We start from the raw sequence: 25,441 nt of genomic DNA, 5'->3' as shown, positions 1-25,441 counted from the left end.
CTTGGTTTGGCTGGAGAAAAAATGTGGGAGCTAAGGCAGGACCAACTCATTTCAGGTAGTGATCTAGGCAGTGGGTAGGATGAGCTTTGCAGTTATTGGAAGATAGATTTGGATAGAGCAAATACAGAAAACTGACATCAGCTATGAAGTGTTGTAACAATCCAGGGATGAGGAGATGAGCACATCACATCTCCTCATACCAGGTGAATGAAGAAAGGAGATAGATAAATTTTAGAGAATTGAGATGATTTGGTAGCCTGATATAGAAGATGAAAGAGTTTTGTTTACACTTTCATTTTTGCCTCAGTCAGCTGAGGTTTATTGGAATATAATCAGCTAAAGGTATTTTAGTTAGTTCTAGCTCTCCATTATTACTAGTTTTCTTAAACTTTTCAACATGCTTTAGGTATATGGGGAGGTAAACATTACTTTTATGATGTTAGAATTGTTTCCTTTTAAGTAAGGATCTATTTGATTGGAAGTAATTAAGTTATTTAGGCCCTCTCTGTTCTCACTGACACTGCTCTAGTATAGGCAGGGCCCCTTTACCACCAAATTTAACTGTCATAATCTCCTGATTTTCCCATCTATAAGCTCTTCCTTTGGATTCATCCTCCTCGCTGCTATTTAGTCTTGCCTTTGCTGATAGAAATTTTTAGTAGTTTGCTATTGTCAACATGTAAATTTCAAACTCCATTACCTTGCATTGAAGGCCCTCTATAGCATGACTCCTTACTGTCTTGCCAACTTTACTTCTTATTTATTACTTAACCTCAAATAACTGCAGTTCAGCCCATCTGAGCAGTTCTCTGCCCCAGTAGTGCTACTATGCCTTTCTACTTCCCTTCCTTTCCTAGAGCTATTCTCCAACACCAGGAAAGCCTTCCTTCTGCCTCTTCACATTCAATTTCAACCTATTTTGTAAAGCCTAACTGAAACCTGTTTCAGCAAACAGTCTCTGATTTCTTCCATTTTCTTCTGCTTGATAAGGATGTTACTTATATGTCTTTCATAGTATTTTGTTTTATAACTCTCTAATGCATTTAAATAATATTGAATATTATAATTCTGATTTTTAAAACATCTTTTAACAATTTAAAATACTTTTATGTTTTGTTTTTTACATTGCCTAAATTTCCACATTTCCCTTCCTTACCTATCTCACAGAGAGCCACCCCATATAGAAAAGATCTTGAATATGAAAAGAAATGATGATATAAAGATAAGAATGAAGGATGAATCGCATTTTTAGACATCAAACCACATGGAGTGTCCCAAAAATCTTTGTTTATAAAACATCACTCATCGAAATCATTTGGTTAAATATAGAGAAATAGATCAGTGGAACTAGACAAGGGAGAATCAGAAATAATGGAACTAAGTAACCCAGTGTTTGATAAACCTGAAAACATAAATTACTTAAGAAAGAACTCACTATTTGATAAGACCTTCTGGGAAAACTGGAAAGCAGTCTGGCAGAAATCAGGCTTAGACTTATGTCTTAGACCATATTCCATATTTCTCAGAGAAGGGTGTGGTAGTCAAGCTATATAGACAACCAATAGGTATCGATGGGATCAAAAGCCATGCCTCAATAGTCAAAAGATATTAACAAGCAGTTTTATTAACAGCCGTATGAGATCATGCTCCAAATCACTAATAATAAGAAAAACACAAATCAAACTAACCCTGAGGTTTCACATCACACCCAGAAAATTGGTAAAGATGAAAAAAAAAAATGGGAACAGTCAATATTGGAGGGATTGTGGAAAGATAGGGCCCCTAGTACTTTGTTGGTGGAGTTGTGGATTAGTACTATTCTGGAAAATATTTTTGGAATTAGGCAAATAAGGTAACTAAAATGTCTTTACCCTTTGACCCAGATATTCCACTGTTAGGCATATACCACAAGGAAATCATTCAGAAAAATGAACACACCCCATATACAACAAAATATTTATAGTAGCACTGTTTTTGGTAGTAAAAAACAGGAAACAAAGTACATGCCAGTTGAATGAGGACAAACAAATTGAAGTGCTTACATATAATAGAATATTACTGTGCTATAAGAAATGACTAATATGATTATCACAGAGAATCATGGACAGACTTATAACAAATGAATATGGTCAGCTAAAAAGGAATCTCCCCTCCTGGATCACTGCCTTGTCCTGACAGAGGGGCTTGTTAGAAAAAATGAAACTAGGAACTGTGCCATGAAGGATCACCCAAGATGGACAAGTCATTTGAAGAGTTCTTTTTTTTAAAAATTTTTTTATTAATTTATTTTGATTTATCAATAATCACTTCCATATGCTTTTGAGTTTAAAATTTTTCTCCCCCTTCCTCCCCACCACCCTCCCCAAGATGGCACACAATCTGATATAGGCTATACATTTACATTCTGTTGTAAGTAGAAATTAAAACCAATAGGAGGAACCATCAGAAAGAGGAAACAAAACTCAACAGAAGAGAAAAAAAAATAACAATTCGGCTTCCATAGTTCTTTCTTTGGGTGTGGATAGCATTTTCCATCACAAGGCCTCTGGAGATGTCTTAGATCCTTGTATTCCCAGGAAGAGTTAAGTTTATCAATATTAGTCATCACACAACGTGGCTGTTATTGTGTACAAAGGTTCTTTTGGTTCTGCTCACTTCACTCAGCATCAGACCATACAAGTCTTTCCAGGTTTTTCTGAAGTCAGCCTGTTCATCATTTCTTATAGCACAATAGTATTCCATCACATTCATATACTCCAACTTGCTCAGCCATTCCCCAATTGATGGGCATCCTCTCAATTTCCAATTCTTTGCCACCACAAAAAGAGTTGCTATGAATATTTTTGTACATGTAAGTCCTTTTCCCATTTGTGTGATCTCTTTGGGATATAGCCCTAGAAGTGCTATTGCTGGGTCAAAGGGTATGCACATTTTTATAGCCCTTTGGGCATAGTTCCAAATTGCTCTCCAAATGGTTGGATCATTTCACAACTCCACCAACAATGCATTAGTGATCCAATTTTCCCACATCTTCTCCAAAATTTATCATTTTCCTGTTTTGTCACGTTGGCCATTCTGAAAGGTGTGATGTGGTACCTCAGAGTTGTTTTGATTTGCATTTCTCTAATCAATAGTGATTTAGAGCATTTTTTCATATGACTATAGATGGCTTTAATTTCTTCATCTGAGAACTGTCTGTTCATATCCTTTGACCACTTATCAGTTGGGGAATGGCTTGTATTCTTATAAATTTGACTTAATTCTCTATATATTTTAGAAATGAGGCCCTTATCAGAGAGACTGGTTGTAAAAATTCCTTCCCAGTTTTCTACCTTCCTTCCAATTTTAGTTGCATTGGCTTTGTTTGTGTGAAAACTTCTCGATTTAATGTAATCAAAATTATCTGTTTTGCTTTTTGTAATGTTCTCTATCTCCTGTTTGGTCATGAATTCTTCTGTTCTCCATAGATCTGACAGGTAAACTATTCCTTGCTCTCTCAGTTTGCTTATAGTATTAGCCTTTATATCTAAATCATGTACCCATTTTGATTTTATTTTGGTATATGGTGTGAGATTTTGGTCTATGCCTAGTTTCTGCCATACTCTTTTCCAGTTTTCCCAGCAGTTTTTTTCAAAGAGTGGGTTCTTATCCCAGAAGCTGGGGTCTTTGGGTTTATCAAATAATAGATTACTATAGTCATTGACTACTGTGTCTTGCATACTTAACCTATTCCACTGATCCACCACTCTATTTCTTAGCCAGTACCAAGCAGTTTTGATGATTGCTGCTTTATAATACAATTTAAGATCTGGAATGGCTAGGCCACTTTCCCCTGCATTTCTTTTCATTAGTTCTCTTGATATTCTGGACCTTTTGTTCTTCCAAATGAATCTTGTTATTATTTTTTCTAACTTTATAAAACAGTTTTTTGGTAGTTTGATTGGTATGGCACTGAATAAGTAAATTAGCTTAGGTAGAATTGTCATTTTTATTATATTAGCTCGGCCTACCCATGAGCAACTGATGTTTTTCCAATTTAGATCTGATTTTATTTGCGTGAAAAGTATTTTGTAATTGTGTTCATAGAGTTCCTGGGTGTGTTTCGGGAGGTAGACTCCTAAATATTTCATAATGTCTACAGTAAGTTTAAATGGAATTTCTCTTTCTATCTCTTGCTTGTTGGGCTTTGTTGGTAATATATAGAAATGCCGATGATTTCTGTGGGTTTATTTTATAGCCTGCAACTTTGCTAAAATTGTTTATTAATTCCAGTAGTTTTTTACTTGATTCTCTGGGATTCTCTAAGTATAACATCATGTCATCTGCAAAGAGTGATAGCTTTGTTTCTTCTTTGCCTATTCTAATTCCTTCAATATCTTTTTCTTCTCTTATTGCTAAAGCTAGCATTTCCAGTATGATATTGAACAACAGTGGTGATAATGGACATCCTTGTTTCACCCCCGATCTTATTGGAAATGCTTCTAGCTTGTCCCCAAGTTGCTGAAAGTTTTAGATAGATGCTATTTATTATTTTAAGGAAGACTCCATTTATACCTATGCTCTCTAGTGGTTTTAATAGGAATGGGTGTTGTATTTTGTCAAAAGCTTTTTCTGCATCTATTGAGATGATCATGTGGTTTCTGTTAGTTTTGGTGTTGATATGATGGATTATACTGATAGTTTTCCTTATATTGAACCGGCCCAGCATTCCTGGTATAAATCCTACCTGGTCATAATGTATTATTTGTGTTATAAGTTGCTGTAATCTATTTGCTAATATTGTGTTTAAAATTTTTGCATCTATATTCATTAGAGAAATTGGTCTATAATTTTCTTTCTGTTTTGACTCTTCCTGGTTTAGGTATCAGCATCATATTTGTATCATAAAAAGAATTTGGTAAGATTCCTTCTTTACCTATTTTACCAAATAGTTTATATAGTATTGGAATTAATTGTTCTTTAAATGTTTGATAGAATTCACATGTAAATCCATCTGGCCCTGGAGATTTTTTCCTAGGGAGTTCATCAATGACTTGTTCAATTTCTTTTTCTGCGATGAGGTTATTTAAGTATTTTACTTCCTCTTCTGTTAATCTGAGCAATTTATATTTTTTGTAAATATATACCCATTTCACTAAGATTGTCAAATTTGTTGGCATATAGTTGGGCAAAATAATTCCTAATTGTTGTTTTAATTTCCTCTTCGTTGGTGGTTGTTTCACCCTTTTTATTCTTGATATTAGTAATTTGGTTTTCTTCTTTCTTTTTTTAAATTAGATTAACCAAAGGTTTATCTATTTTATTGTTTTTTTCATAAAACCAGCTCTTAGTTTTATTTATTAGTTCAATTTTATTAATTTTTCCTTTGGTTTTCAGTATTTCTAATTTGGTGTTTAATTGAGGATTTTTAATTTGTTCTTTTTCTAGTTTTTTTAATTGTATGCCCAATTCATTGATCTCCTCTTTTTCTGTTTTATTTATGTAAGCATTTAGAGATATAAAACTTCCCCTAAGAACTACTTTTGCTGCATCCCATAAGTTTTGGTATGTTGTCATTCTCTTGAATGAAATTCTTGATTGTTTCTATGATTTGTTCTTTGACCCAATCATTTTTTAGGATTAGATTATTTAGTTTCCAATTATTTTTTAGTCCATCTTTCCATGGCCCTTTGTTACATATAATTTTTATTGCATCATGATCTGAAAAGGATGCAATTAATATTTCTGCCTTTCTGCATTGGATTGTGAGGTTTTTATGCCCTGGTACATGGTCAGTTTTTGCGTATGTGCCATGAGAAAAGTATATTCCTTTCTATCCCCATTCAGTTTTCTCCACAGGTCTATCATACCTAACTTTTCTAATGTTCTATTCACCTCCTTAACTTTTTTCTTGTTTATTTTGTGGTTAGATGTATCTAGTTCAGAGCGGGGGAGGTTGAGGTCCCCCACTAGTATAGTTTTGCTGTCTATTTCTTCCTGTAACTCCCTGAACTTCTCCTCTAAGAATTTGGTTGCTATACCATTTAGTGCATATGTTTAGTAATGATATTACTTCACTGTCTATGGTGCCTTTTAGGAGGATATAGTTTCCTTCCTTGTCTCTTTTGGTAAGATCTATTTTTGCTTTTGCTTTGCCTGAGATCAGGATTGCTACCCCTGCTTTTTTTTACTTCAGCTGAAGCATAATATATTTTGCTCCAGCCTTTTACCTTTACCCTGTATATGTCACTCTTTTTCAAATGTGTTTCCTGTAAACAACATATTGTAGGATTATGGTTTTTAATCCAATCTGCTGTACGCTTCTGTTTTATGGGAGAGTTCATCCCATTCACATTTACAGTTATGATTACTATCTGTGTCTTTTTCTCCATCCTTTTTTCCCCCACTTATGCTTTTCTTTCTCCTTTCTCCTTTCCCCCCCTCACTAGTGTTTTGCTTTTGACCAGCGCCTCCTTGGGTCCCACCTCCCTTCTATTATCCCTTTCCCTTTTCTTCCCCTTTACCCTTACTGCTTTTTCCCTCCCTTCTATCCCCCCTCCCTTTTCTTTCCCCTTTCCCCTCCTACTACCTATAGTACAAGTTAGATTTCTATACCTAACTGATTATGTTATTCCCTTCTTGAGCCAAATCTGATGAAAGGTTCAAATAATGCTCATCTCCCTCCCTTCTTTACCTCTGCTCTAATAGGTTTTTTGTGTCTTTTCCTGTAATGTAATTTACCCTTGTCTGCCTCCTCCTTTCTCGGTACATTTTCTTAGCTCAGACTGATCCACTTACTTCTATCCATTTAACCCACTTGATTAAATTTTTTTTTTCTCATTACATCAAAGTAAACTTATATCTACACCCTTTATGTATACTCCTTTAACATGGTATAATATCAATACAGTTCTCAAGAGTTGCAAGTGTCATCTTCCCTTGTAGGGATGTAAACATTTCGCCCTTATTAACAACATATTGTATCTTTCTGTCCCATTTACCTTTTTATGTCTCTCTTGAATCTTGTACTTGAAGATCAAATTTTTTGTTGAGCTCTGGTCTTTTTATCAGGAATGTTTGGAAGTCCCCCATTTTGTTGAATATCCATCTCCTTCCCTGAAAAATCATGCTCATTTTTGCTGGGTAGTTAATCCTTGGCTGCATTCCAAGCTCCTTTGCCTTACAGAATATCATGTTCCATGCCCTGCGGTCTTTTAATGTAGAGGCTGCAAGGTCCTGTGTAATCCTGACTCTGGTTCCATGATATTTAAATTGTTTCTTTCTGGCTGCTTGCAGTAATTTCTCTTTAATCTGGTAATTTTGGAATTTAGCTATTATATTCCTTGGCGTTTTCAGTTTGGTATCTCTTTCAGGCGGGGAGCGATGGATTCTTTCTATAGTTATTTTACCTTTAGGTTCTGGGACTTAGGGCAGTTTTCCTTTATGATTTCCTGAAGGATATTGTCCAGGCTCTTTTTTTCATCCTGACTTTCAGGTAGGCCTATAATTTTCAAATTGTCTCTCCTGAATCGATTTTCCAGGTCAGCTCTTTTACCCATGAGGAATTTTACGTTTTCATCTATTTTTTCTTTCTGTTTCTGTTTGACTGATTCTTGTTCTTTCATAGAGTCATTAGTTTCCATTTGTTCAATTCTAATTTGTAACATGTTGTTTTTTTCTGTTAGATTTTGTACTTGCTTCTCCAATTGGTCAATTGTATTTTTAAGGGATTTATTTTCTTCATTGTACTTTTTTTCCAATTGGCCAATTGTGTGTTTTAGGGACTTGTTTTCTTCAGTCTACTTTTTTTCCAATTGGCCAATTGTGCTTTTAAAGGACTCCTCTACCTCTCTCATTTGACTTTTAAAATCCTTCTTGAGTTCTTCTAAGAAGGCTTTTTGGGCTTCAGACCAGTTCATATTCCCTTTTGATGTTGCAGATGTGGGTTTAATGACACTGTTGTCCTCTTCAGAATTTCTGTCTTGATCTTCACTCTTCTCATAATAGGAATCTATAGTACGTTTCTTTTTACTCATGGTGTTTTTTTATTCCCTGGCCTTTAAAGAGATTAAGCTCTCCTGCTGGGGAGCAGAGGGCACCGACCCAAGCTTCTTGTGTTGGGAGCCTAGGTCTTGGTCACTGGCTTTGTGTGCTGGGGCCTCTTATGTTCGCAATTGGAGGCTGTAGGGTTCTGATAGCTTATCTGGTGTTGGGCTGGAATCAGCAAGGCTGGGACTTTCAGGTAAATCTAGGTTGCCTGCTTTTTCTTTCTTTTAGCTTTGTTTAGCTACTTTTTAGATAAGTGCTGCCAGGTGTTCATCTGCCTGGGGCCTCTTGCAGTGCTGCCTCCCTTATTTCTGTTGAGGTACTGGAAGACTTCTTTGCTGTAGAATGCCGAGGCACCTGGTGGTTTTCTGAGCTGGTTTCCACCAGTTACCCCACCCTCACTGAGGCACTCGGAGGTACAGCTGTTGGCATGTGCCTGCTCTACCACCTGGGCTTCGGGATCTCCTCCTGGTTGGCAGTTGGAGGCTGTAGGGTTCTGACAGCTTACATGGTGTTGGGCTGGAATCAACAAGGCTGGAACTTTTTTGGCACCTCTAGGTTGCTTTCTTCAGCTCCTTTCAGACAATGCTGCAGGGTGCTTATCCGTGTGGGGCTCTTTGTAATGCTGCTTCCCTTATTTTTGCTGAGGCACTGGGAGACCCATTTGCTGTAGAATGCCAAGGCACCAGAATCTCCTCCTGGTGTGCTAAAGTGGGTCTTTCCACTAGCTGGCTGGGCAACTCCTGTTTGGTACTGCTCGCCTTCCCCCAGGGTAAGAGGTGCCTTTCCTGTTAATACCTCTAGCTTCCTGGGCTACTGCACTGCTGCACCCCATCTTTCTTCTGGTTCAGCTGTTCCAGGGTTTTTCCTGGGGCGATATTTTTTGGGTTTTCAGAGGTTGATAGGGGAGGGTGAGAGCGACTACCTTTTTACTCCGCCATCTTGGCTCCCGGAAGCAGAAGTCCCTAAGAGTTCTGAAAATAAGGAAATAGCAAACCATTCCAGTATCTTTGTCAAGAAAACCTCATGAACAGTATTAAAATGATAAAAGTTATGACACTGGAAGATGAGCCCCTCAGGTCAGAAGGTGTCTCACTGGGGAAGAGCCAAGGACAATTACAAGTAGTTCCGACGCTAATCAAGTGGCTGGGCCAAAGCCAAAAGCAAGCTCAGCGGGGGATGTACCTGGTGAGGAAAGGAAAGTCCAATGCTGTAAAGATCAGTAGTGCATAGGAACCTGGAACCTACGATCTGTGAACCAATGTAAACTGAATGTGGTTAAACAAGAGATGGAGACATTAAATATTGACATCTTGAATATCAGTGAACTTAAATGGATGGGAGTGGTGGATTTAATTCAGGTGATCATTACATATACTATTGTGGGTAAGAATCCCTTAGAAGAAATGGAGTAACCTTCATAGTCAGTAAAGGGGTGAGAAAAACAATACTGGGGTGGAATCTTAAAAATGACAGAATGATATCTGTTTGAGTCCAAGGCATACCATTTGGCATCACAGTAACATGTCTGTGCTCCAACCACTATTGCCAAAGAGGCCAAAGTTGCTCAGTTCTATGAAGACCTTTTAGAAACATCTTAGAAACAATCTTTTAGAAATAATGTTAAAAAAAAAAAGATGTTACATTTAAAATAGTGGTTTGAAATGCTAAAGTAGGAAATCAAAAGATAATTGAAATAACACGCAAGTTTGGCCTTGGAGTACAAAATATGGCAGGGCAGAGATTAACAGAGTTTGTCAAGATAGCAAGAACTCCTTTTCAACAACCCAAAAGGCAACTCTACATGTGGACATTCTACACATGGACATCATTAAGTGGTCAGTATCAAAATCAGATTGATTATACAATTTGCAACCAAAGGTGGAGAAACTCTGTATAGTCATTTAAAACGACCTGCAGCTGATTGTCGTTCAGATCATGAGCTTCTTATTGCAAAATTTATACTTAAATTGAAGAAAGGGAAAATCATCAGACCATTAGAGGTATGACCAGATTTAAGGGATTACATGTGGTAGATTGAATGCCTAAAGCACTGTGGACAAAGGTTCACAATATTGTACAGGAGGCAGGAACAAAAAATCCTAAAGAAAAAAAAGGGCTAGAAAGCAAAATGCCTGTCTGATGAGGCATTACAAATCACTGAGGGAGAGAGGAAAGGGAAAGGTATACCCAACTGAATGCAGAATTCCAGAGAAACAGCAAGGAGCTTTTTTTGGGGGGGGGGTGAGGCAATTGGGGTTAAGTGACTTGCCCAGGGTCACATAGTCTGAAGTTGAATTTGAACTCAGGTGCTGATGCGCTATCTATCGCACCACCTAGCTGCCCCAAACACTTTGCAGACATTATTAGAAGGTTTTCTTAAATGATAATGCAAAGAAATTCAAGAAAACAATGGAATGGAAAGTACAAAAGAGCTCTTCAAGAAAATTAGAGTTTCAAAGGAAAGTTTCATGCAAAAAATTGTTCTCCAAATACTCTAAGTAGAAGACTTTGTATCTAATATTTCTTAGATTTCTCTTCATTTGTCCCTAGTAAGTAGAAAGGTGAATGTTCAGGAAGGGTAAGAAGAGAATAACAGTAACTCGTATTTATGTAGCTCTTTTAAGATCTGCAAAACAATTTACATACATGATCTTCTAATTCAACAATATCAGTTAAATAAAATTTAATGCTTTTTTTCACAGATCTTAACAAGGCTACTTAGGACAGATGAAGAAATCTAAGAAATACTAGATACAAAGTCCTCTACTATTCCAATAGAGAGTATTTGGAGAACAAATTAAAGAACAATCTTAAACTGGTTTAGATCCTCTGACTTAAGTGATCTTGACCTACATTTATGTGATCTGTGATACCACAGCTACTAATTATAGTAATATTGTGCTGGTCAACTACAGCAGATTTCTTTCAGTAGCTTCCTTCTTTTATATGAGAAGTTTCTTTTACAATAACTATAAACAAAAATAACTCAAAAGTTAACCAGAAACAATACTTTTTCTTTGAGCTGTAAACTGTTTAAGATTCCTCTCATGTTATTCTCTGCCATCCCAATGACATTTTGTTAAGGCTATTTCAGTTCCTAGATGTGTAGGGGTTGCACCACACACTTGTACAGTTTGGCTAATGACTCACAGCAATTCCATGTGGGTACTTGTTTCATTTTAAACAGTCATTCCTGATGTCACTTATGTGTCTGAAACAAGAATCAGAATTGATTGTATTCTATTTCCAAATGGAAATGTTACATTCAATGATAATCAAAAGAATAAATAACTTCAGTTGTGTTCTCAGCTAATTTGAGGAGGTGAGGTAGAAAGGGGAAGGATGGGGCAGATGGTGGTAATGTTAATAGCATTCCCTAAAATGGAAATTAAGCACAGTGTTTATTTATTCACTTGTTTATAAAATACATTTTTATCAATATCCTTTGTTTTTATATTGCCACAATTTTTCTTAGTATTTCTTTTCTCTCCACATATCTATGCTGTGTAACAGATAGTATTTTTTAAAGGAACAGAAAAAGGAAAAGAAGGAAATGGCAATAAAAATCAAACTGATTAATTCTTTGAAAATATCTGTAAATATATTGAACATTCCACACCCTTAGACCTCCTGCCTCTGCAAAGGAGTTGGGTGGAAAGTTGTTCTCATATCTTTTCTTTGGGACCATGCTTGTTCTTTGTAGTTCTGCAGCATTCACTTTTGATTGTTTTGTGGTGGTGGTTTTTTCTCTTTGCATTATTATCATGGTGTATTTGTTTCCTTAGCTCTGCTTACTTCACTCTCCCATCAGTTCATACAAGTCTTTCCATGCTTCTCTGTATTCATCATATTTTTCATTTCTTAAGGCATTGTAGTATACAATTACATGCATGTAGTATAATTTCTTTAGCTATTCCTGAACCAGTGGGCATCTATTTTGTTTCTGGTTATTTGCTGCATCAAACAATGATGCTATATATAAATACTTTTGTGTGTATAGGTATGTTCTTATGAATTATCTCCTTGGGGTATATGCCTAGCAGTGGAATCTCTAGGTCCAAGGCTGTGTATATTTTGTTTATTTTATTTGCATAATTCCAGTTTGCTTTTCAGAATGCTTGTATTAATCCACAACTCCAGCAATAGTGCACTAGATATGCCTACTCTTCCAACATTGACTCTTCTCATTTTTTTCCAAAGTCCCAAGTGTGAGGTAAAACCCTGTATTTCTCATTATTAGTGACTTGGATCTTTATTCATATGATTATTAGTAATTAATGATTTTAAATAATTGGCTATTTTTCTTTTGACAACTGTTTATTCACATCTTTTGATCACCTTTGCTCTACCTATGAGGGAGCAAACCTTATGTCCTAGAAGACCCAAGGAATAACCAAACATCAAGTTTAACACAACGACCATCAAACTCAGCCCTTAGTACCACTCTTCTTCTAGATCCTAGAAAAATGAGGTTAGGAACTAATTTATGATGCATAGAGAAGCTCTATAAATATGATTGGGACTTTTGTCATTTTGAGTACCTGTTCTTGGGATGGAAGGTGTTTTGGCTTATCCATAGCCTACCCTAGTCTGTTATGCTATTGTTGCCATTCCTTTGTTTCCTTATTCCCGACTTGGATCTCTGTTGAACTTTTGTAGAAGATGTGTAGTCTGTGCAAAATGAGTAATTCTAATCTTTTGTTGTGTGTGAAAATGTACCCAAACCAGGTTCCAGTGGTTTACCAGGTAGATTACTCTTTTAACTCTTGCATGACACAGTATCTATACTGTAGCTTGTGCTTTCCAACCTTAATCCTACAAATCAGTATTCTTAAACTTGGATGTTATTCTCCTCCCAATTTTATACCAAATTGTAACTATTATTCTTTGGCTATCTGCATAGTTACAAGATACAGAGTCCTTAGGGTTAAAGGAAAAATGTTAAGGGGTTGCTTCCCAAATTCCCTCCTAATCATGTAAGTTCTTGTAGAAAATCCAAGATCAGCCCCTACCTAGGTTGTATTTGGGATTTTACTTGCAGCCACTAAAGTAGTGTACCCCTTAAATCTAAAGAGAATCACTCCAATCTTTTCATCATAGCTGGGAGTCACTAATTTCTCCCAGAATGATGATCTCCTGAGTGGCTAGACTAGAGTTACTTTCAATTTCTTGGTAGTACTTAGCTGAGATTACTGAACATAAGAAGCTCCACAGTCTTATTCCACTGGCTCTAACATGGCAGGATGATTCAGCCACGCCAGCCTTGAGTCTCAGCTTACTGAAGTCTGAGGTGTCCTGTTGTCTTCACTAATGAATGCTATATGCTAGCAAGAGGAAATTGACCCAATACTGAGCCAGTGGTTTCTATATATCAAAGAAGGACTACTTTAAAAAAAGCACTAGCATTGTACTAATGAACTTAGTTAAGAATTTTATTGTCTTATATTGTGAGTCAGGGGGCAGGGGTGGGACAAATCTATAATTTCATTGGCGTAGGGTACTCCCAGTGAGGCAAAGCATTCTATCGGTACATATCAACATCTTCTTTGTTGTCTTGATACGGTGAAGTTAAATGATTTGGCTTAGGATCACATAGCCGGTAGTTGTTAGAAGTAGGCCTTGAACTCTGAGGTTCCTGCCTACACAGTAGACTCCAGTGGGGGCCATCTCCAGTTCTGACCTATGTCTTGCTGCTGGACTCTGATGACTGGAGGAGAGAGTAAGGCTGATGACTTTGCATAACCCTGCCTCACTTAAGTCCAATTTATGTGCAAGTCAGTTTATTACTCTGCTAGCATCATTGGTCTCTCTGAGAATGATGAACAAACAACAGACTCCAGCCACACTACCTTTTTCCTAAGGACTTTTCTCAAGTAATTCTGTCACTTGAAAGCAAGTTTAAATCACCTCTTCTTACTCTGTGTTTGAAGATTTTTCTATAACTATCTTTATCTTGATCTGTAAATTTGTCAAGTCTTCTTGTGGTGGCAAGGCTTAAGAAAGAGTCTGCAGAAATTTTGTAATCTTTTAAAATCTATTAAATCTAAAATCTTTTAAAACTAATTATCAAATTTCAGTAGTCAAAAGAACACAACGCGTAATTCAAGTAGTTAATGTATTCTCCAACCTCACCTTTGCTCTGTTCTGCTGTAGTTCTGTGAAGGGTTACTTTTTCTTTTCATTGAAACAGAATCAAAGGCTAATATGTCATCTTTAGCAGTTCATATCTACAACTCTAACAAAATATTGGAAGTTGTTGTCTAAAGGCCTTCAAATTACTCCCTTACATTCCTCAATGGGTTTAGTACCTAACTCATGATTTCGCTCTCCTTCCCAGCTCCTGCTCTCATTCTTGGGGACTTGAACATAGATACCGACTCTCCTTAAAGCACCCTAACCACTCATTTTCTTAACCTATTCACTTTCTATGACCTATTCCTCTCTTCCACCTCAACTCCACACAAAGTTGGTCATATTCTTAACTTGCCATCACCCATAAATGTACCATTTCCCCATTCAAGAATTCTGAAACTGCCTCTGAAACTGGAAATCATAGTAAGGGAAAGAAGAAGGAGAGGTAGAAAGCCAATAGATTATGGTTAAATAAGGTGATTTCAGATTTTGTTTGAGTTGTAGATATGAATTGCATGAACCTTATGGAAGCAGGTATTACTGAGTGATGGAGTAATGGAGAGAATCTAGAAGTGGTAATGGAAAGCAATGAGTATTCCAACTCCTCTGCCTGGACAAGTGACCTGAAGGAAATGAGTGAAGCAGCAGTTCATATTAGACAGAGTGGTGCGCTGAAGGTGCAGTTCATATTAGACAGCCAGATAGGCTGTGTCATGGTGGGGATCCACATTTCACTGATACCTAGAAGATGGAAGGAGTAGGAGAGGAAAAGATCTAGGATGAAAGGAAGCTTGCTGCCTGTGGAGCACATTCCAGGGGACACAGTGGCAAGGTTGATTGGAACTTTGGAGATCAGAATAAGGAACTGCATGGTAGAGGATGGGCAGTGGGGTTTGGATGATGACCTACAGGAGTTCAAAGTCACTGGAAAGTGCAGGGCATGACCAGATGTGAACATGTTTATCATTGAGTGGAGGATGCCATTCTCCTTCCCAGAAGAGGCTGGATATTGGGCTAGAGACAAGTGCAGCATGAGAGGGAAGGCCCAGGGTCACCTGAGAAGCCCCATTTCACTACTGGCTTTCCTCTGAAAGCTGGTGGTTAGGCAGGAGGAGGGGTAGCTGGAGATGGAAGTTAAATTGGCATGGCAGCAGGTGGAAGTCCTACTCCCTACTGACTTTCCTCTTCCCTCAAGGGACAGGTGCAACAGGAGATAGAAGGCCTGAGGTAATGTATGTAAAACATGTTATAAACTTGTCATCACAGTAAAAAAAGTCAGTCATTAATATCATTCATTTTATTTTGATTTTTTTCAATATAGCTTAGGTAGAAATGGTTCAGAGCCAAGTCACTGTCCTGGTATTATTTTATATTTAACATTTTTGTGGACTGTTGCAGTGTTGGATAGAATAACTACTTTTCATGATTGTATTAAAGTATTGATATATACATTCATCTCTTGTTCACTGAAAGTGAACATAGTTTCAGTGGTAGACTAGATGACAGGCATATTACATACTTTGTGCTCCTCCCACGTGGTTTTTATTTTTTATGCCCTTGGTATTTGTTTAAAGGGCAGCTAGGTGGCCCAGTGGATAGAGTACTGGGCCTGCAGTCAGGAAGAGTCATCTTCTTGGCCTCAGACACTTAGTAGCTGTGTGATCCTGGGAAAATAACTTAAACCTGTTTGCCTCAATTTCCTCATCTGTAAAATGAGCTGGAGAAGGAAATGGCAAATCACTGTAGTATCTTTGCAAAGAAAACCCAATACAAGCTCACAAAGTGTACAGCTAACACAACTAAACAACAAAAATTTGTTCAAAACTTTTGTTCCAGATAGCTTGAAAACTAAATATTTACTATAGTGCCAACTATTAAAATCTTTATTCTTAAATTTTTATGGATAAATGTTTTATCTAAGTTGTTGTTCAGTAAGTGTCTGAGGTCAAATTTGAACTCAGGTCTTCCTGACACGAGGGCCAGCACTATATCCACTGCACTACCTAGCTGCCTGTATCTGGGTAACTTAGGATAGTAATACTGTCTATAATAAGAATCAGGTTGCAGTTTTCTGGTTGAATTCTCAAAACTATTTTGAGATCTTTGTTATCCAGTTGTATAGAATTCGTTATCCAGTGACATGTCATCTCTATATAAAAAACTATAAATTATATACACAAGTATATTACAATAGGTAATATATAGTGTAAATATTATGTTTATGACTATATTACTATACATATCACTAAAGTAGTGAGTATAATTATGTAGTGAAATAGGTTGTTTGTGAAAGATATTCTGACATTTTGTAGCAACCAGGTTATTTTTGCTGCAAATTCAGTAGGTGCTAAATTTTTGCATACTTCATTGATATGTGACACAGTTTCTAGTCTTTCCTTAGGTAATTTTCATTTTTCACAATCTGGGCTTCTTAAGGATAAGTAACCCTTCTGTAATTTCTAGGGCTTATGACTCTTTCCTAAATTTCCATCATAAACCTGTTTCTATTACAAGAAAAGAAAAGAAAACAAAAACAAATCTATATGACTCAGCCATTTGTTTGATGTTTCTTTTTTGCTAAAGAAGTATCTTGTAAGTGTTGTAAGTTAATTGAATTTATGTAAATAGCACCCATGAGACACTTTTTGATTCCCCTCTTGATCTTAGCCATTTTTTTGGTTCCATCAAGTCCTAAATTACTTAAAGTTATCCAGTGGTTTAGACCCATTGTCAGCCTTTACTTTTCTTTGTGAATGAGGTCTCTTTGTCCCAACAGTGTTTTTTGTAAATTTGATTGTTTATCGTGTTCCCTGAGAACATCTATCAGTCATCTTCCTGTGTATGAGTAAATGTTCCTTTTTCTATTGCTGACTTTGGGTGATGAGCTCTTTGTTTTGCTGATATTGTTCAGGATTTTGTTTGAATGCCTCAATCTATTGTCTGTTTTACTGTGCCAGAAATATGTATTATGACTGGTATTGCACGGGTGTCAGTTGCTCTAAATGTGTTCTTTCCATTAAGTTTTGACTGTAGGATGCCAGTTGCCCTTTTAACAACCTTTCTCTTTGATAGCCTTATGCTATATGTTTCTTGCTTGGACAAGATCACGGGATTTGTAAATTGTCACTTTTATTGATTGATTCAGTTTGACTTCTGCATTCATTCTTGAAGTCTTCAGTCTTTGTTCTTCCTTACTACTCCATAAGAAGTTACTTAGTTCAAGTGATATGTTGATATTGTTGGAGATAGTTTTTACAAGATGAACTAGTTGTTTAGTATGTTTCTCATTGTAGCCATATAAATTGATATCATCTATGAACATTAAATAATTAATGTATTTTATATTAATCCCACTTGAATTGAAAGCCATGCTTAAGTTCTGTTTAAATCATTATAATAGGTTTGAAGTATATCTATCTTTGGCTTCAGATATTTTCCTCAAAGAAGGTACATTTCATATCAATTCTCAATTGTTTTGGTTGAGTATTTTAAAATGAAAATGAAAACAGTTTTCTATATGCAGGTCTAATACTTGACCATTCTCAGTATGCTTGAATCTGTTTGATATATTTTTATTATATGACTATAAAACATGATTGTCAATCTGGGCAATATGTTTTATGATAATTAGTAAAGGCAGCATAAATGCTGTAGCCCCTTTTGGTGTTTTGTTCACTAATTATTCAGTTGATAATGAGTTACTTTTTACCTCTCCCTAATATCTCTTATCACCCCAGACTTTCTGGCATCTCCTCACTCAAAATATTGCTATCTTGTAAGTTTTGTGCAAGCTGTGTATGCCTTGTAAAGCAAATAAACACAATTAATTGGTCTATATTTGGATAGGTCTGGTATTTTGAATTTTTTTTTTTTTTTTTTTTTTTGCTGATAAATGATACCTCCTGTCAAGAAGTATGGGATTAGGTTTGCATCTGAAAACACTGGTAACATTTTTTCTAGTAATTCATGTACATTCATGAAGCATTTGGAACAATAATGTGGAGCTTATCTGTCCCCTATGCTTTCCAGTTTTGTAGAGAAACTAGATTTTCAGTCACCTCCCTTGTAACATTTCTGTTATTTGTTACATTAACAGTACATAAGATTTCTGTCTCATGTTTGATCCAACTTATATTTTTGTTGTGTCAGACTTCTTTCAGTCATATAGATGAATAGAAATTTTCCACATCCTCTTCAAGGGTTCTCTCTGTCCTCTAATGTCATTACTTCACAATCTGCTAATAAGATAGTTTTTAATTGTTGGTTTTTTTTGGGAGGGGAGTACTACTTTGACTACTTGTATCCTTTTAACCTTTTGGCTTTCCTTTCAATTGTTGATGAAGAATATCAAGAATTTCTGATATACTTTTGTTTTTTTCAGATTCCATTCTTGATGTTTCTTTTTTGTTGCCTTTAGCTGAGTAAAATGGGTGTTTAAAATTTCTATTGTGTGTACAAGCTAGATGCTGATGTAATCTTCCAACGTCCTTAATAATAGTTTTCTCAAGTCATTCTTGGCATTTTAACCTTTGATGCCTCTTTTTAACAGTATTCCTGAATGACTCTACCATTTTTCCTATGGTCTTTGAAAAATAGTTTCTTCATTTGTAAAAGGAAGCAATGGATTAATGATCTCAAAGACCCCTTTCAGTTCTTATACCATATGATTGTACTAAGATTCTGTAGTTGTCCTCAGTAGTTTATTTCAGTTAATAATTCTATATGGAAATTCTCACACCTGTCCTCAGCTGGAGTTTTTGTTGTTGTTGCTTTTTTAAGCTAATTTGTGTTCCTTGTGTAAGGTCAGAAGTTTAGCATGACTCCTTTTCAGTATTAATTACCTAGAAAGGATGGGGAATGAGAAAGTTAATTACATTTCATTGTGAATTTGTTGCCAGTAATTCATACTGGAGGATTTAGGTATATGTATAGGAGGTTAATATAATTTGACTTCCCTAATAAGACTCATTTATTATCAATGATCAGGTGGTTTTCCTGCTTTTAGTAGTTATACTTTTGACTGACCACACCCCATTCATGGGATTTGTTGTTGTTGTTCAGTCATTTCAGGCATGTCAGACTCTTGGTGACCCCATTTGGAATTTTCTTGGCAGAGATCCTGGAGTGGTTTGCCATTTCCTTCTCCAGCTCATTTACAGATGAGGAACTGAAGCAAACAGGGTCAATTGACTTGCTCAGGGTCATACAGCTAGTTTATGAGTCCAGATTTGAATTCAGGAGGATGGCCTGGCACTCTATCCACTGTACCACTCCGCTGCCCATTCATGCTATAAGTTTTCCCTAGACTGAGGTATTAACTAATTACTTTTTAAATCAGAGACACTTTTAATTCTTTTTTCTCCATTTTGCACCCTTCCCATATCCATTGAGAAGGCAAGAAAAACAAAACCTATTACAAAAGAAAGGGAGAAAGATATGCTTCATTCTATACTCTTGAGTCCATCAGTTCTCTATTTGAAGGGGGTAGCATGTTTCATCTTGAGGCTTTTGGAATTGTGATGGGTCGTTATGTTGCCAGGGTTACTAAGTCTTTCCGAGTTAATTATCTTTACAGTGTTGGTATTTCTGTGTAGGGTGTTCTCCCGGTTCTGCTTTCTTCACTTTGCATCAGTTCATACAGGTCTTCCCAGGTTTTTCTGAAGCTATCACCTTCATCACTTAATTCAGCACCATAGTTTGTTTAACCATTCTTCAATTGATGGGTATCCCCTCAGTTTCCAGTTCTTTGCCACAACAAAAAGAGCTTTAGCTAATTACCTTCAATGTTCAATGTTCAATTTTCAGTTTTTATTTTATGAATTAGCTGGTTTATCATTCATTCGTGCTATTTAATTGTGAAAGAGTTGTTTGTACATTTAATTTTTGTTTGATTAAAAATTATTCTGACATCTACTTTTAAGAATCTGGATTTTTACAATGTATGAATCAAAAAAAGCCTTGCACATAGTAGACACAGTAATATTTTGCGGAGGTTATATATTTTTGATCCCCTCATATGTGCAAAATGTCATTCTGTATTAAAGTTTGATTTCTGGTCTCCCCCCTTCCCCAAACTCTTCTCTTGGGTATGGTAAGGGAGAATATCTGAAAATCACATTCCTCAACTGGGTAACTTCTTGGTTTGTTTTTTCCCCTCATTTTTTAAATATTTAGGTTATAAATTTTAGTTGAAACAAATTGTAAATGTAACTTATTAACCTAATGCAGGTGTGAGATATCTATTTGTAAAATTTATTATAATACTAAATGTCATTCCTTTTTCACCTTCCTTGCTTAGCTTTGTAAATTAATCTTATTTTCTGGGTTCTTAGGATTTTCTTGAAATGAAAAGGAATATTGACCAAATTCTCCAGCCTATTTTATTTTCTACATCAAATGGCAAATTCCTTTCTAAACGAGGCTTTTTTGGTTCAATCTGTTTCCAAGGTAGGAAAGAGCCCACATAAAAACTTTATATATCCAAATGAGATTTGTGAGGTTATTCTTCACAGCTGACCAAGGCCTCAGAAGGGCTGGAGATGGGTAATTCTTCTAGTTTTTGTATCCATACTTATGGGGGAGTGGTCTTTACTCTGTCTGGGCACCTACTAATGGTGCCATTTCAGCTTTTAAACAGGGATGGAACATCTAGAAATCACCAACACAAATGAAATTCTGGCTTTTTATATAGAATATGCCCCATCTCTGATGTGTACGAATGGTGTTTTACCAGGGTTCCTTCATTCCTAGGAGTTTTAAAGCTGTAATTGGTGAGAAAGCAGGTTAATTCCATTCTTGTATCTGTGTTTGGGGATCTTTGATGAATAGATGGAGGCAGTGCTGTGCTGGTAAATATTTAACCACCATCTCCAAAAAAAGTATATATAGGACCCACTTTTGACCTTAATCTGCATTAACATTTTCTCTATCACATTCTTAAGTCTAGAAATCAACAAAATAATATATCTAGCCTGATTTATAGAGCTTACCTATTTTCAAGGTGTAAATGCTTACACTGAAAATTAGTCATTGGAAATTGGAAAATTAATAATTGCTCTGGTAAGAGCAGGCTTCTGTGTACCCCTGGATAGAGAGAAAACAGGAAATGGGGAGAATCATTCTTGCTCCATGACTGACCTTTTAATTTACTGGGATTATACACAGAGATAGAACTACCTGCTATTGTGGTTTGGCTGTATTCAGAGCCCAGGGATTTTTTTTCTGTACATAGATGAGCATTAGATCCTAAGTATCTTCATGATCCAACAAACATCAAATGTGCCATTAAGTTTGTTCTTAGCCTGAATTTATAATTTAACTTTCCTGAGCCAATTTCTAGTCTTTAAGGTATACTACAGATATAGTCAATAGACCAACATTGACTCAAGGATTTTTTTTTCAATATTTCATATTTTGGAGGCAAGGGTCTTACACCTATGAGATGGCAGCAGACAATTATCAGGGGCTAGAATAGACTCTTAACATATTGTCATTTTGTCTTTAAAGTGGGGTGAGAATGGGGAAGGTTCTATATGGCAGAAGACAAAGAAAGGTAGTTCTCATAACCTCTACTTAGGATTTTACTTCTTTTTCTCCAGAAGGTATGTATTCTTAGACCCTTAGAGCCTTTATCTGCTGACTTGTAAGATGACCATTGAGTACAAACTATGGTGACATTAAATAACCAAGAAGTTATTTCTGTCTTTTATTTAAAAGGTTCTTATTTTCTGTAGTCAGAGTTTTTTTTCTGTTGTTTGCTCACTTTTCCAGCCTGTTACTTGACTTTTAACTTGTTAAAGTAGGGCTCTGCTTCCAAGGTGGAGGGTGAACTGTCTCAAGCTTCAGGAGTTTTATGCAGCTATTTTTAGAGATACTTCCAGAGACCTGTAAGTTTTCAGTTCTTCCATGGTGTTATGATCTAAATCTTCTGGCCTATGCTCTGGTCTGGCAGCGACCACAACAACTTTTTTCTTCCCTGGACCTGTGAGGAGGATTCCTCTTTCCACTAAGAAAGCAAGCTCTGCTATGTTTGTGCTCCTCTTTGCCCTGGGACTGCCACCCAGGACTGTGACTGGGATCCGTGTATGGGCAAAACAACAGTCCTGCCTCAATGCTAGCAAAAAGGCCCCTGTAATCTCCTTCTGACCAGTTGTTCAACCCCCTTACAATCTATGGGCTGAGAGCTCTGGAAGTAGCTGATTCAGTCACTCCCAAGGCCTGCTCCTGGTTTGCTGTGGCTGAGGCTATGCTGGCAGGGCCTGCTCTGGACTGTGCTACACTCTCACCCAGGTGCAACAGACATTTCCTGCTGACCTTCTAAGTTGTCTTTGGCATCTGTGGGCTGAGAGGTCTGGAAACCACCATTGCTGCCAGTGATTCAATTGCTCTGAGGCCTGCTCTGGGTTTGTTAGGGCCCAGTCTGTGCTGGCAAGGCCTATGCTGGACTGCACTCCTCTCTCTCTCATCCTGGTACAATAGACCTTTCCTGCTGAAATTTCAAGTTGTCTTGGGCAGGAAATTTGTTTCACTTCATCTTTTTGTGTGTTCTGCTACTCTAGAATTTGTTTAGAGTCATTTTTAAAGGTATTTGGAGGGGTTTGGGGGAGAGCTCAGGCAAGTCTCTGCCTTTATTGCGCCATCTTGGCTCCACCTCCTTAATAGGCTCTTATTGATGACTTTTTAAACATCATAATTTTCCCTAGTGTTCTTTCCTTTTTACCTCCCATCTAGAGAGTATTCCACATAATGTAATATTTTTAAAGACAAAAAAATAAAAAGGTAACATGTCAGCATAACTGATCAGTAATGTAAGGAAAAGTCTGAAAATGTGTGTAGTGGACCACGTTTGTTGGACCTCCTACCCCTGCAAGAGGTTGGGAAAGGGATGTCTTCTCACATTTAATCATTCAAGCCTTGCTTGTTCTTTGTCATTATATTCAGTTTTGATTTTTGTGTGAGTGGTGGGATTTCTTTCCATTTTATATTGTTGTAGTTCTTGTGTATATTGTTTTCTTGACCCTACTTACTTCATCTTGTATCAGTTAAGGTCAAAAACTTCTCTGCAGTCAACATATTCATTGTTTCTTATAGCATAGTAATGTACCGTTTTATTCATGTACCTCAGTTTGTTTAGCCATTCCCCAGTTGGTGGGCAGCTACTTTTTTTCCAATGCGTTGCTATCACAAAAAGGTACTGTTATGGGACTTCCTTCCTATCCATGACTTCCTTGAGGGATAAGCCTGTTCATGGAATGTATGGATCAGAGGCAATGAGTATTTTTAGTCACTTTATGTGTATAATTTCAAGTTGTTTTCCAAAATGGTTTCACTGATTAATAGCTCCTCCACAATGCACTAATGTATCTGTCTTCCCACAACCCCTCCAACTATTTAACATTCTATTTAACTATCTGAATATTTTATCAAATTTTAGTTGAATATTTGACTAAATCTTACTTATTTTTTCTAGGGCCCCTTGGTTATGAATGTGCCTCAGTTTTATAATGCCTCCTGCTATGGCAGACATTCTTGACATTTGGGGCGTGGATTCTCAGATAACATCAGATGGCTCCGTTCCTGTGGATTTCTTATTGCCCACTGGGATCTATATCCAATTGGAAGTTCCTCGGGAAGCCACTATTTCTAATATTAAACAGGTATGTTAACAGATAGTGTTAAAAAAAAATTATTCTGACCTCAACAAACACCCAAAAAAAGTATTTCATATTCATAGTAGAACAGAAAGGATTGTACATGAAACTGTAGATATTTTATTATATATAGCTTGCTTTTCTTTTTAGAGTATATAGTATATTCTACCTGTAGCATTCACAACTGTTCTGCTTGTTTGTGCTTCTTTTTGGCCTTCCTTCTGAAGAAATTGTCTCAGTTGACCCTCTTATCATTTACTTAATTTCTTTGGTTATTCTATTGAACCCCTGGTTCTCTTCAAATTGGAGGAAAAAATACCCCCAAACCCCAACAAAGTCCTTATAACAATTATGAATAGTCAAACAAAACAAATTCACATGTTAGATGTGTCCCTAAATTCTAAAACCAGGCACTAATTTTAGGACTTTTCTGCTGCATTCACTTGTTTAATTCAGTTCAATTCCATAAACATATATTAATGCCTCTGTGTGCCAGGCACAGTGCTAAGTTCTGGGGTTACAAATAAGAGAAAGAGACAGTCCTTGTCCTCAAGGAGCTTACAATCTACAGGGGGAAGACAGCTCAGAAAAGAAAACTGAAAAGGACGGAAGGGGGGAGCTAGAGTATGGTGTTCTGTGGAGTGACCAAGAAGGTTGTGAGCCCATTATAAACGAAGGTTTTAGGAAGACATAGAGTGCTTCCTCCTTTAGCTCTCCACTTCGAGGGGAGACAAGGCTGAGGCTGAGTTGAGAAAGTGTTGAGTATCAGAACCTGATTGTTTTTTTTTTTTGTGGTGTTGAGATTTCAAGTGGTAACATGCTTTATTAAAGAGAGATGCTGTGGGGTGGGAGATAGCTGACCTTAAGGCCAGGACAACCTGACACATCCTGACTTCCATTGGTAGAAGGAGCTTCCTCATTTGGGAGTTCTTTACGCCAAGGAAATCACGTGTAGTCATTATTTTCCATGTAATATATTAAAATTGATTAAAAAAGAGAAGAAAGGTAAATAAAAGTAAAATTGAATAAAACAAGAATATCTGAAAATGAAGACTCTAAATAATGTGTTAACGTGAGTGGAAAAGGAGAGAACGTTAACATGCTTTTCAAGCACTCATAAATAAATGTCAGACTGATACTCATTCCAATAAAATTGTTGTTGAGCACCTAGTATATAATATGCTCTCTACTCAGTTTTATAATCGATACCATTAGGAAATAAGAGACTTGTAGGGTTTGGACCTGGAGGTCACATTTAGGATCATCTGGAACAACCATCTCATTTTTCAAATGAGGGCTCAAGACCATGCAGGTTGAGAGATTTACCTATGTTGTTGAGTTGGTAATTAGCAAAGCCAGGATATTAACAGGTTTTCAGGCTCCAGGACCAATGTTCTGTTCACTATATCTCAGTGTTTTATATTGTTCTAACCCCTGAGAAATTTAGTGACAAAGCCAATACAAATGAAACAGGTAGAAAATAATGCAAAATAACTTTGACTCTGCTGAAGTTGAATAGTGAAGATAAAAAATGGCAAATAAATTTTTATTTTTAGAACAATGGCCATCTCACACATGGTGGCATAACCATTTTTGAATGATCCCATTTATAACTTGTTGAAATCACTGTG

General features: G+C 36.6%; 1 protein-coding gene across 3 annotated transcripts in view; it reads left to right on the top strand.

Moving 5' to 3' along the window:
• The window catches only part of PIK3CB (phosphatidylinositol-4,5-bisphosphate 3-kinase catalytic subunit beta), a 183,012-nt gene that overhangs the window by 79,320 nt on the left and 78,251 nt on the right, over nt 1-25,441 (top strand). For all 3 annotated transcript variants that reach the window (XM_027845225.1, XM_027845227.1, XM_027845226.1), the window contains one exon: nt 23,630-23,816. In XM_027845225.1, coding sequence (XP_027701026.1) covers nt 23,646-23,816 — 171 coding nt within the window. In that variant the 5' untranslated portion in view covers nt 23,630-23,645. The remainder of the gene's footprint in view (nt 1-23,629; nt 23,817-25,441) is intronic.

The sequence above is a fragment of the Vombatus ursinus genome, unplaced genomic scaffold, assembly GCF_900497805.2.
Source record: "Vombatus ursinus unplaced genomic scaffold, bare-nosed wombat genome assembly UNPS02014959.1, whole genome shotgun sequence".
Taxonomy (NCBI): domain Eukaryota; kingdom Metazoa; phylum Chordata; class Mammalia; order Diprotodontia; family Vombatidae; genus Vombatus; species Vombatus ursinus.
The sequence above is the reverse complement of the archived record's forward strand: the minus strand, read 5'-3'. Positions and strand labels throughout refer to the sequence as shown.